Source organism: Cryptomeria japonica, chromosome 4 (assembly GCF_030272615.1).
Source record: "Cryptomeria japonica chromosome 4, Sugi_1.0, whole genome shotgun sequence".
Taxonomy (NCBI): domain Eukaryota; kingdom Viridiplantae; phylum Streptophyta; class Pinopsida; order Cupressales; family Cupressaceae; genus Cryptomeria; species Cryptomeria japonica.
Genome location: NC_081408.1, coordinates 44,243,930 through 44,256,748, shown reverse-complemented (window position 1 = coordinate 44,256,748; position 12,819 = coordinate 44,243,930). Strand labels below are relative to the sequence as shown.

The following is a 12,819-nucleotide window of genomic DNA, read 5'->3' as shown; positions in this document are numbered from 1 at the left end:
TCTTTTTGTTTCTAAAAAAATCTATAGCTAGTATAGCTAGTGAACGTTCTTTTTAAAAGGTTCTTATGTCCTGAACATTCTTTTTAAAAGGTTCTATGTCCTAAATCTTATAACTCTCCTTTCACATAGTTTGGAACTTTCATATATTTTTTCATCTCTTTTTAAGAGTACATTTTTGAGTCAGAATTGTTGATTTGTGATAAAACTCTCTTGGCTAAATTTAAAATCTATAGCTAGTATAGCTAGTGAACGTTCTTTTTAAAAGGTTCTTATGTCCTGAACATTCTTTTTAAAAGGTTCTATGTCCTAAATCTTATAACTCTCCTTTCACATAGTTTGGAACTTTCATATATTTTTTTCATCTCTTTTTAAGAGTACATTTTTGAGTCAGAATTGTTGATTTGCGATAAAACTCTCTTGGCTAAATTTTAGCTTTTTCATATATTTTTTTCATCTCTTTTTAAGAGTACATTTTTGAGTCAGAATTGTTGATTTGCGATAAAACTCTCTTGGCTAAATTTTAGCTTATTTAAAATGACTAACTTGAAGATAAGAAAGGTTTTTGTAGAGGTGTAATCTACATCTTCAGAACAGGCAATTTTCCTCAACGATTTTATAGTTGAGAAATCCTTGAGAAGCCAAAAGTCAGTTTCTAAATGCACACATACAGGTAAACATATGTTTCCGATTTTCAAGTCATTGCATTCAATAATTTTAATGCTTTCTAATCGTGGGCAATTTGCTTTGATTGAATAGATGTAGAGTCCAAGAAGAGCGAGAGACTTGAGACTCAAGGAAATTATTTTCAAATTTGAAGGCAATTCGCATTCGGATAGCGTCAAACTTTCAAGAAGGCGACATAATTTTAAAATTGCCTTGAATGTCGCGCTACTCAGTTCAACGTATTCAAGAAAACATGTTACAAGTTGAGAAAAACCCTGAAACAGTGGAGGCACCTTTATCATCTTAAAATTCAAGAGAGACAGAGACGTAAGTGTCACACATGAAAAGATAGACTCCGAAACCTCCAACTGTAATCCATTATTTTTTAAATCTATGCATTTCACACCTGATGAAGAAATCCACAGAAGCCACTTATGAATGCTACTTTCAAACCCAACACAACTGTCAAGCTCAAAAATTTCCAGGCCACCACACTGCATAAGAATAATCTTGTTAATTATGTCTACAGCTATATTTTGACGAGTCAATTTAGATACAGCCTTTCTCTTTGTAGGTGTAGTAGAAATAGATATAAAAAAATCATCAGAAAACTGCAGATGAGATAACCGCGTCCATGCTCTACACCATTTTCGAGAAACAGCGGAAAAGCGAACAGCTTCTTTCAGAGGAAGTCTTGTTAAAATCTGAGAACAGAACAGATCACACGGAAAATTCATAAGATCTGTTTTACCCATTTTTATTTTTTTTTCCGCCTAAACCTTCGACTACCGTGCGAAATAGAGAGCTGAAACATACAATATCACAAAGACGATTAATTTGTAGCTGGAACAATTAATTATTGCGGAAGGCCAAGAAACTTGGATATTATAAGCCATCATGGGATTTCGCAATTAATAAGCATACCAGCTTTTTCAATAATAATAAAGAAATACCGAAGCCAACGCGTGGAATAAATAAATAATCTGTCCTCATCCTATCTCGCCAACTCATCTTCATTTCTGCATTTACTGCTGTTGTGTGGGAATCGGACGGTGACAGACTTGGCACGATTTTTAATTACTGGAATAATTAAATGAGGTGATGTAACAGGGATATCAACTTTTGACAGCTTGGAATGCACACTACAGATCATAGAGTTCCGGGCAACCGTAAAGCAATTAATTTGGCAAATGCAGGTTCGACAATTCGTTTGGGCATTGTGCACCCAGGTTTTCAAATTCTGTACTTTAGGTAGGTAATGAATAATGCTGTGATTAGGTAGGTAATGAATAATGGAACATAAACATAAAATGTGTTATCCGTGACTGAAATAGTTAATGCGAAAGGCCAAGAAAAGGTGTGGTTCCTATGTGCAATTGATCACAAATCTAATGAGGATCTTCAAGTATTGAGTATTGTGTAAATGTCACGCACACTGTACGGTATTGATGTATCCAATTGATTATCACATTAACTGTATACAAGTAAAAACAGGATGTAATTTCGGGCGCTCACTAAATGAGCTCAAAAAACCGACAGTGCAAGGCGAGCTTGGAGCACTTTCCAGAGATTGGAGTCTATGCACAGGTTCTGCGCAATTGTTTAGACGGTTATTTATGGAAAGAGTGAAATGTCCATAGATTCTTGTAAAATGGATTTTAAATTGAAAATAATTTGGTTGCATCATATTAGCTTAGCATTTTAATTTTGTAATGGAAAATAATTACTCTTGCACTTAATAATCTTGAGTGTTTTCAGATAAGATTGTGTGATCCTAAAAGTTGATGAAAAAAATTCTTTTATCTTGAAACATTCAAGATTATTATATTATGGATTGTGGAAACTTGATGTCTACTAGTGTTGCAATTGATAAAATAGTGAAATTAATATTAAATTTAATGAAATACTCTGATGTAGATTCAATGACAGGAAATAATTATTATGTATTAAAAATCAGGAAATTTGATTTAATAATAAAATTAATGGTGTAGATATTTATGAGATAGGGATTAAAATTCATGTTGTAGGTATCTACTGGATATGGATTAATACATGTGCACCTTAACTTACATTTTTCAATAACAAATCATAAATATTTCAAATTACACCGAATTATGTACAACAATTTTCTTGTTATAATTTTTATTATACTCACACAATTTTATAATATTTATGAAATCAAGTTATTATATTTATTACCATTTTGCTTAAGTTTTGAAAATCAATTCCTAATTACAAACTCCATGTTGTTGTATATATAGGCATTCTAAATTTGAACAATAGATTGTACATGATCATTTATCTTCAAACATTCATAAATAAACTTGAAAACAAATTCGCTTTGTATATTATGCATGTTTTTTATAATAAAAGCAACCAAAAACGAGGGGGCTGACCCATGGGTACAATTAAGAGAACAATGGAAGGACCATTGTCCGCAAACAATCAGCACAGAAGCAGCCTTTTACCTCTATCAAAAACAAAAACCATCTTACGAGAGTTTATCAGCAATAAAATACTACCAGTCAAAGTATACTTCCAGTGCCACGCAGGGCTATAACCATTAAAATATAAACATAAGCCGAAACTAGACCTATCCAACCTACTACACCGCATAGACAAAAAACTTCTCCACATGCAGAGAATTAATTCTTTTTCCCACGGCTCTTCTTAGGGAGCAGCTTCTTAGCCCATTCCTTAGTGAGGAACTTGAACAAGCCTTTAAAGTCCTCATCCTCCTTGCCTTTACCTTTGTCTGCGCTATCTTGCAAAAGGCACAGAGTAGTGGCTGAGCATCTCATGACATTCAGAGCAAATTTAGACACATCATGCATCTTGGACTCCGTTGCCTCCAGTCTGCTGGTAATCACCTCCAGGTTGTCAGAGAGGGCTTCTATCTTTTTTTCGAGCTCTGCCAAGTTGGGATCTTCTTCCTTCACACTACTGGCCTCTTCAACAACCAGCGTTTTCTCAATCCTGAAGGTCAGGCAAGGGAAATTGGCTGGTTCCGAACTCATAGAGGCGATCGAGCTTTCGAAAACATGGGTTGAGCTCACAGAAAGGAGGGAATGTTTGTGCTGGGCCTGAGGGGTTTTATCAATCGGAATGGAGTTGCCCATGTCGTGCGAGGAGGGGTCACTTAGGGATTTATCAAAGGGTTTAGAGGCCAATCTGCTAGAGCGGCGGGGCGTGTTGGTGTCTTCGGTAAAGTCCAAGTCTGAATCAATTTCTTGGATTTTAACCTTTTTTAGGGGTTTTGACCTCCTCCGAGGAGTGATTCTTGGTTTTCTTGCTGGAGGAGCCAAGTTCCGTGCAACGGGGGCTTGAATCAATAATGGCCAGAGGTTGGTTCGAGGGGCCAACATTTTGCACAGAAATGGAACGGGACGGGCAGAGGGTGAGGTGGAAGTTGAAAAGGCAGAGCATAAGGCCCTGGTGCAGGATAGGAAAGTCTTTTCCTTTCTTTTTGGCATCAGCTATATCTTTAACGTTAGCATCCATAGAGTGCAATAAAAAGAACGAAATGGAAATGAGGTCTTTGTTCCTCAAATGGTTCAAGAAGGGGAGGTGGTAGTAGTAGAAAATGCCATACCTGCCTTCGAGCGTAAAATAGTTCATCACTATGTAGCAGACTTTGTCCCAAGGGTGCGGGAGTTCCTCTCTATTAAAGCCTCCGGCCCTCTTGACAGGGTTCTCGCCCTAGCGGAAAAACTGGTTAAGGCTGGTAGAGTCCGCAATGCGGCTCTGTTTTTTCCATTTTCTGCCCTCCATTGAGAGGCCAGTTACTAACCCACATTAATGTGTATTCTAGAATATTGGAAAATGTATTATATGTTGTAAACATCACATAAATTGTTTTTGTTTTTCCTTAAAGCATCTCATATACAATGTAATTATATATTGTAAACATCACATTCATGCTTGAAAATCAATCTATTGTTATAATTTTAGTGTAGTCATGTTTGTGTCTCTTATGGCTTGTAGTTGAACATGTAATTTTGATTCAAAATATTTGAATACAATGTAACTTATATAATTGTCAATATTACCATATAGCAGTTCTTCAAAATCTTGTAAACATATTCAACAACATAATTTTATGCATATCATGCTATTCAATTATATACTTTAAGATGGCTCTTTTAAACTCCAATCAATGATTTGAAGATCGCTTAGAATATTCAAGACTTCAAGAACTAGAAAAAAAATTAAAAGGTAGATTAAAATCTTAAAATATAAAAGGCATTAGGAAGGTTAGCAATTAAAATAAAATTTCAATATTTTAAGTAAGTTTTTAAGACTATTAGAATTCAATCAATTCCACCACTAAAATAAAATAATCATTTTTACTTTAATAATTGATAATTTTATATTAATATTAATCTAGTAACTGGGTTTTTTACATAATTTTTTTCTTTATTTTTTTTAAACTTTAGAGGTATCCTTGCAATCTAACCCAACCTACCTTACATTGGGCTTATAAAATGATAAGTTGGAGTTGGGAAGCGGTGCGCTGAAGCAAGACTAGTCCTCTAGAAATGTGTGCAACTTCTTGCAAGCCACATCGGATGAATCTAAACCTCAAAGTTGAACTTAAGACTAATGGGGAGGAAGCCCACATTTTTTACATAATTCAATAATTTAAAATATTATTCTTAATCTTATTATTTAAATTTTATTTATATATTTTTTAATTGAAATTAAAAATTATATATGTAGAGAGAGAAGGGAACAAATAAAGTTGCACAATCCTCCAATTAAAGTCTACAAATTTCAACTACTTAGGGTACAAGTAGGAAGCTATTGATATATGTAATATAGGTACTAGTTATTGGATTGTGAAGTCCGACTATTCATTTCATCTTCTCTTCTTTGTCTCTTCATCTTTTATTGAAGACTATTGTATATATATATGAGAATAAGTCCTATGTATGTAAGTTACAATGAATAATAAAAATTATAGCATGCTTTCCTATGGATGTAGCCAAATTTGTGAGCCACAATAAATACTTATATTTTTGTATAATTTGTGGGTTCTCAATTTTTCTAATTATTTAACAATGGGTATCAAAGCTTATGAAATCCGGGGAAAGCAAGTTAAAAAGGTAAGAAGATTCATAATAGAGCATATAACATCCATGTGCAAGACAACACTTCCATGTGTTGGTGTATTTGTGAAGTTCATTGAATCTACGATTGCCATATACAATTGATTGGTTCTTGTGTGAACTTGTGCTACATGAATTGGTTGGCTATTGCCTATTTTGAAGTTGGGGTTAGTAGACTCGAAGTTTGTGGTTGCAGGGCATCTATGCAGTTGGAAGCTAATTATGGCATTTTTTATTACTAGAGGTAGTGAGTCCCTTGATTGCGAACAATGAGTAGCGAGAACTGTGGTTGCATTAGGAGATGATACCTGCAGATGGGCCAAAGGAAGCAAAGTTTGAAGCAGTAGAAAAAGGGCCCCGACTACTTCGCTTCCATCATAGCCTGCCCATTGTTGGTGGTCACGAATAATAGTTTGCTAGGCTTGGGGGTGTATGAACTCTGATATTCTTGTTGCCATGGACAGAGGTAAATTTGAAATGGAGTATATATACTATTTTTATCATTCGGAGGCCACGTGACTATAACGACCTCTCATCCAAGTGCCATTGATGTTTCAGACAATAAAATCTTTGTTGAAAATGCCCCCACTGGTGTGCGCCTCTAAACGTATTTTAAGCATATTTTCTGACTATGAAGAAATCGAAGAAGTGTCACTAGGGTTTGACAAGAAAACAAGAGTAGTACTCCAGAACCATTATATACAAATGGGGTTTGAAGTTGAGAGTTGTATGGAAAATTAGCTCGTTGATTGCAACTTTTGTGAGGGTACATATTGTATGAGTAGACGTCAATTAGGTGAGTTTAGGGAGAAGCCACTTGTGGCTTTGGCATCTTCATATAGTAACACAAGTATTAACTTTGAATTGGGTATGCCTTGGCACTTCAAGCAAGGAGAACAATTTTCGCAGTGTTCATTGGTTGAGCTTGCTTCATCTTGCACGACAGAAAAGGCATGTGCTAAAAGTGGACAAAATTAAAAATATGAAAATTTAGAAGTATTTGAATGAGAATGGCAAGTGGTTCCCTATTGTGCACACCAGATGGGAGTGTATCTATCCACTTCATGTGCAGATGAAAAGGGGGAAAGCTGGGGAGATGCTAGATTTGGCCTACAAGTTATGGAGCAATTGTAAGTATAAGTTATAACTACTAAGTGTGGAGTTTTTTTTGGTATTATTATACAAATTTTTTTTATGATATCTATTAACTTGAATATTCATTGTAGATTGGCAAATCGGATCTAAAGTGGATCTAGTGTTTTAGTATTTAAGTCTACAAAATATCTATATGAATAATTAGGGTGTCTCCACTAGACTTGTGGCATTCATATCACTACTACATAGAGGGGTGTTTTAAGACAATTTTTGAGGAAATTGTCTCAACTTGAGACCAAAAAAAAGTTTGATATTGTCTTAAAAAATGTCTTTAACCATGTGTCTTAAATTATCGTCTTTAAAATTGTCTCTCTAGGGACGATATAAAACAGAATTTTTTTTGTCTTTGTAGAGACAATTTGGGATTTAAAGACATTGTCTCTAGAGAGACACTAGTTGGGATTAAAATCATATTGTCTCAAGAGAGACGATATGTCTTTAGATCTCAACTATTGTCTCTCTAGAGACAATATTAAAAAAGGTATTAAAAAAATAAACAATTTATTTTAAATATTTTTGTGTAGTTTTCAATAAAAATGTATTAAAAAATAAACAATAGAATTGTCAAAAGTTTATGACAGTCAAAAGGGCTCAAAAAAGGAAAAACTAGTGAATAATGACAAGTGACAAGACAAAGCAGCCATGAGCTTAAAACATCCATTTGCAGTCTCTGAATATCTCATAGCAACCTTAAGTTCTGTGATAATCCTAATGGTGATAAACATAGCATGAAGGATTACCATGAACCAAGAAGATAGAAATAGAGAGCCAGAGATCATCAATAGAATGCAAGAACTGTTAAAGTACAAAGTCCATCATGAATCATAACAAAGGCATAACTAGTGATTAAAAATACTATTGCATACACATTCAAAAAGAACTAATAGAAAATATGACTATCACAGAATAATAGAATCACATTCAACAAACATGACAAAATCTTATCAATATATTTAAAAATATCTTTCAAACAAAAGTATTAATATTCTTATTACTTAAAAAGAGAAATTACAATCTTTAGATAGTCGTTACTACAAGTATATAGTACATAACAAAGACTAACCAACCTTCTTGTAGCTTCGGGAATGTAGCGGTGCCCTGAAAAGTGGAAAATATATATAAAGTGGAATGTAGCGGTGCCCTGAAATGTGTGGCGGCTAGAAGAGGTATCAGGGATATACATACATATAAATAACACTTAGACAATTTCCAGAAATTGTCTCAACTTGAGGTATCTGTTGTTTATATGTATGTATATCCCTGATACCTCTTCCAGCCACCACACATTTGGTCTACAAGATGATGAAAAATACAACATTTGAATGGAATTTCTCCATAGACTAACAAAGCAAAAATTTGGACCTCAATCATCTATCAAAGTTATTATATCATATAGGAGATAATATTTCTAATGATGAAAAATTATAACTGGTTTCTCTCTATTGTTAACCTCTAGAGTTTAATAGTGTACCAAAGAATGGATGTTGGGATTACGTATATCATAGAAATTCAACCTCTTCAAAATAATATTCTTCTTGCTCAGTTGACCAATCTCAAGATATGCATACATATTACCTCATGGCCTCAGGACTAGCCCAGTCTATCGCTATCAAAGAATCATAGATTTATTCTCCCTTGCTTATATTCTTAAGGCCTATGCCCTGTCAACACAAAAATCAAATTAAAATTGCTTCAATAATTGTTAAAATGCTTCTAGTCTTTGATGAAAACAGCATGCCAGGGATTTTGAAACATATCACATCTTTTTAGCTGGAAAAATTAAAGCCATTGATAGTAAAGTGTCCCGTGAGAATATGAAACAATGGAAAACTGACACTTTCAGAGTATGCAAATGTAAGGCCTGTTGAGAGTTCAACCTCAAAGAATTAGTAATCTTAAGGCATAAACACAGGGATGGTAATATGGAAGCGAAATATACTAGACTTGTGATCAAGGTAATTGTGGACTGACAAGCAGAGGTCAAAATCAGTATTGTTTGCTTGGATTTTAAGGACATTCCAATCATTAGATGACGTAAAATGATAAATCCAAGCCAACTAGACGCTAGATTTCTAAATTCTCATTAATTTTTAACAACAAATTTCTCAAAAAGAAATACTACGAAATAAGATCAACCAATACTACAAAATAAGATCAACCATTCTCAATTTTGTAAAGTGAAAAATAAGGCAACTTACCATGGCTACAGTCCTCGCAGTAAATAAGCATACTACAAGCCAACCAAAGCACACCAACCTTCAAAATAAAGGACTGCCACATTGTTGTCCACGTTGTTTCTGGATAAACAGCTCTCAGTTTCAACCTCATTTCTAAGTTTTATTTAAATTTATAATAATAACTGCTGCAAGGAAACCGAGCGTCTCAAAAACCCTCATTTTGCTACCATACCCATAATCACATCATATGCAACAACTCTTGTGACAAGATCCATAACCTGAATAGCTAACCACAAGACGCATTCGCATTGGTCAATGAATAAGCAAAACGTTCTAAGTTCTATGTTGACCTGTGACCATACCTGAGAGATGAATTCCTGTGACTACTACTCATGAAACATAGTTCATTAATTTTGACTAAAAAACAACACAATTAAATCCTGATAGCAATATCATGATTTGAAACTAAACAATATTTTTAAAATATATTCTCTTATTTAATATATATTAATTGTTTGTAGTTTGGAGACTTGTCATAAATAGCCCATCTTCAAAACAAATAAATCATAGATTGCAATATAATTTTTTTTTAACTTAAATTTCCACTGTTTCGGATTTAGACATTAATGGATGAGATTAGTTGTATGCTTGTCCACAACTACCTTGCTCTCAAAACCAGGTTGTACTTAGTCTTGGGTGAGCCAGTTTACCAGAGTTTAAAGAACCCTATATTTAACTGTTTTGTCATTCACCAAAGCTTGTTTAAGGGCTAATGATCAAAACAGTTCTAGGTTTAATTGTCCATTTTAGTTGATCCGAGAAAAATAGAGTTCTAAAGTACAATAATAATTCTTCTTGTCGTGTGTTGTTTTACCAATTTTGTAATTATTTGTGGGCTTTTTGTTTTGCTGTATAATTATGGTACCTATATTTTCAATTTAGTGTTGTTTCTTTGGGTTGGCATTTACCACATCTACTATTTAAATGAAGGGCTTTTCCAAAACGCATAGAAAGGCCTGATGGAAGAAACCTGCAACTGCATTTCAGATCGACATTATCACTCCCTCTATTCACAGGTGCAAAGGTAGACGGAGAGCAGGGTGTTGCCATTCATGTTGTTCTGTTGGATACAGACACAGGTTGGGTTGTTACATCAGGGCCTGAGGCATCTGCAAAGTTAGATATTACAATCTTGGAAAGAGACTTCAACAATGAAGATGAAGAGAATTGGACACGAGGATTTTGAGAGTCATGAAGTTAAGGAGCGGGAAGGGAAGAGGCCTTTACTGATTGGAGATTTGCAAGTTACATTGAAGGAAGGTGTTGGTACTATTGGGGAATTAATCTTTATTGATAATTCAAGTTGGATAAGGAGCAGGAAATTAAGACTTGGATCAAAAGTTGCATCAGGTTATTGTGAAGCCATTCGTATTCGCGAAGCTAAGACAAAAGCCTTCACTGTTAAAGATCACAGGGGTGAATGTGAGTACTGTACCTTACAAATTTTTTTACTATTCCTTAGATTATATAGAGTAAATTAACTCTAAATGTTTGTCATCTTTGATGATTAACATTTTAGAAGTAGCGAGTTAGATAAAATGTAAGCACTTGATTTGTTAAGTTTGTGGTCAGAGATCCTCAAAAGTTACAAAATGTAAGCACTTGATTTGTTAAGTTTGTGGTGAATGTCATTTGATGATTTGCTTTTGCCTTTGTTGATATTTTTTTGTATTTGATGCAGATCCTTGGAAGCGGTATGTCAAACAAAATGTGGGAGAGTACAATAGAGCATGCAAAAACTTGTGTGCTTAGTGGCAAACTGTATGTTTATTACACTGACGAGACGCAAAACGTTGGGGTCATCTTCAATAATGTCTATGAACTGAGTGGTCTTATTGCAAATCAGTAATATTATCCAGCTAAATCACTATCTGATACTGAGAAGGTATCTTGATATGCGCATTAAATTATGTTTTATGCATGGACATCAAATAAAATGTGCTTATGATGGTGTCATCTGTTGTGACAGGTGAGTGTTGATGCATTGGTGAATAAGGCATATGATAACTGGATGTCTGTTGTCGGATATGATGGAAAGGCATTGCCTAATATAAAGTCAAACAAGGTAGTACTTCTTGCCAAGAAGCTTCCATACCCACTGTGCAATATGCTAATCCTTATAACCAGCAAGCTTCAGTAAGTTCTGAACCAGTTGGGATGCAAGCTGCTCAAGCTTTAGCTAATGCTGGGTTGACTAGAGGTGGTGGGTCAACAGAACCAATGACATAGATGAATTGATATTATTTTTTGTTTACATTGGAACTTAGTAGCTACACAAATTCTTGTTCATAAGTTTTCCAAATTTTTGTTCTACTAAAATGTCTTGAGATTTTGCAGGTGTATCAATGAATTTAGTTGCAAAATATGCAGGTCAACCTTTACAAATGACAACCACCAATCAACTTCCCTATGGAAATCTTTCTTACAATCCACCAAACCAGGTAGCATTACAAGGACTACCACGTCAGAATGCCCTTTCAGGTACGGGTTCCTTGGTGGGTCTTGAACTGGGGCCTCCACAGTCAACAGTCTCAATTGTTGTTCCTTATCATTCCATGGGGACAGTAATGCAGCTAGGAAGTATAAATGGAGTAGAAGATTGGTCGCATAACAGAGATAATAGAGGCCAGGTGGATGACTATTTCTCTGAAGAGGATATACGTACAAGAAGTTTGGAAATGTTAGAAAATGAAGACATGCAACATTTGCTATGCATGTTCAGTATTGGTGGTGGAGGTGTTGGTGTTGCAGATGATGCGTTTCAATATGCTGTTGCTTTTACCCCAGCTGTAAATTATGGCTTAAATGAAGATTGAACTCGTGGATCTGGGAAAGTTGTTGCTGGATGGTTAAAACTCAAAGCAGCCCTACGTTGGGGTATATTTATCAGGAAGATTGCGGCAGAAAAGAGAGCGCATCTTGAAGAACTAGATTAATAACTTGGATATTGTGTTTCAGACTTATTTTTTTTGTTAATTTTAGCTAGATCCACTCACAGTGTATAGGTGTATCCCAAACCTCACAGGGAAATCATTGTTCTGGATGAATGGAAGTTGTACAAAGACCTTGCCCTTTTTTTTGGAGGGTGCAGTCCAATTTACTAGCTGCATCTGTCATGATGGATGGAAATGATTAGGATTGGCTAGAAATGTCTTTGTTCATGATGTTGTACACTTCTTATCAACCACGGTAGCTATAATGTTCATGATCTTGTACACTTCTTATCAACCACGGTAGCTATAATGTTCATGATCTTGTACACTTCTTATCAGCCACACTCTTAAAATCTTAACTGCAAGATGACTGTAATCCCATGTGCACTATAAAGTGAATGTATTATGCTTGTCATGTAAAAATAAAGTCAATCTATCAGACAAAATTGTCCCAGCAGAAGCCTTTCTCTGCTGGTTCTACTCTGATTTTTTCAAAATTAATTTTTCATTAATAGGTGTAGTTTTCAAGACAAGTTGATTGACCAATGATTGTTGAATCATAACTAGGTCTTTTTAAAGATTGTATTTTGATTTTAAGGACTATTGTTAGAGAATATTGACTGCACAGGACACACTAGCATTACATCTTTGTATCCTACTCTTGTTTCGAATGATAACTATTTGTTTACTCATTTTTTTTATTGATAGATTTGGTTTATCATG

General features: G+C 34.7%; 1 protein-coding gene and 1 pseudogene across 1 annotated transcript; one reads left to right on the top strand and one right to left on the bottom strand.

Annotated features, from left to right (window-relative positions):
• Positions 1 to 479: 479 nt before the first annotated feature.
• On the bottom strand, positions 480 to 2,450 carry LOC131075422 (putative F-box/LRR-repeat protein At3g42770). The gene has a single exon (XM_058012265.2). The coding sequence runs from the start codon at positions 1,416 to 1,418 to the stop codon at positions 480 to 482; it is 939 nt and encodes a 312-aa protein (XP_057868248.2). The 5' UTR covers positions 1,419 to 2,450.
• A 1,762-nt stretch (positions 2,451 to 4,212) lies between these two features.
• LOC131075416 (calmodulin-binding protein 60 B-like) lies at positions 4,213 to 12,409 on the top strand (annotated as a pseudogene).
• Positions 12,410 to 12,819: the final 410 nt, after the last annotated feature.

What these genes read in the sequence shown, in the direction of transcription:
- LOC131075422 (XM_058012265.2), bottom strand. Translation starts at nt 1,418, where the DNA reads ATGGGTAAAACAGATCTTATGAATTTTCCGTGTGATCTGTTCTGTTCT.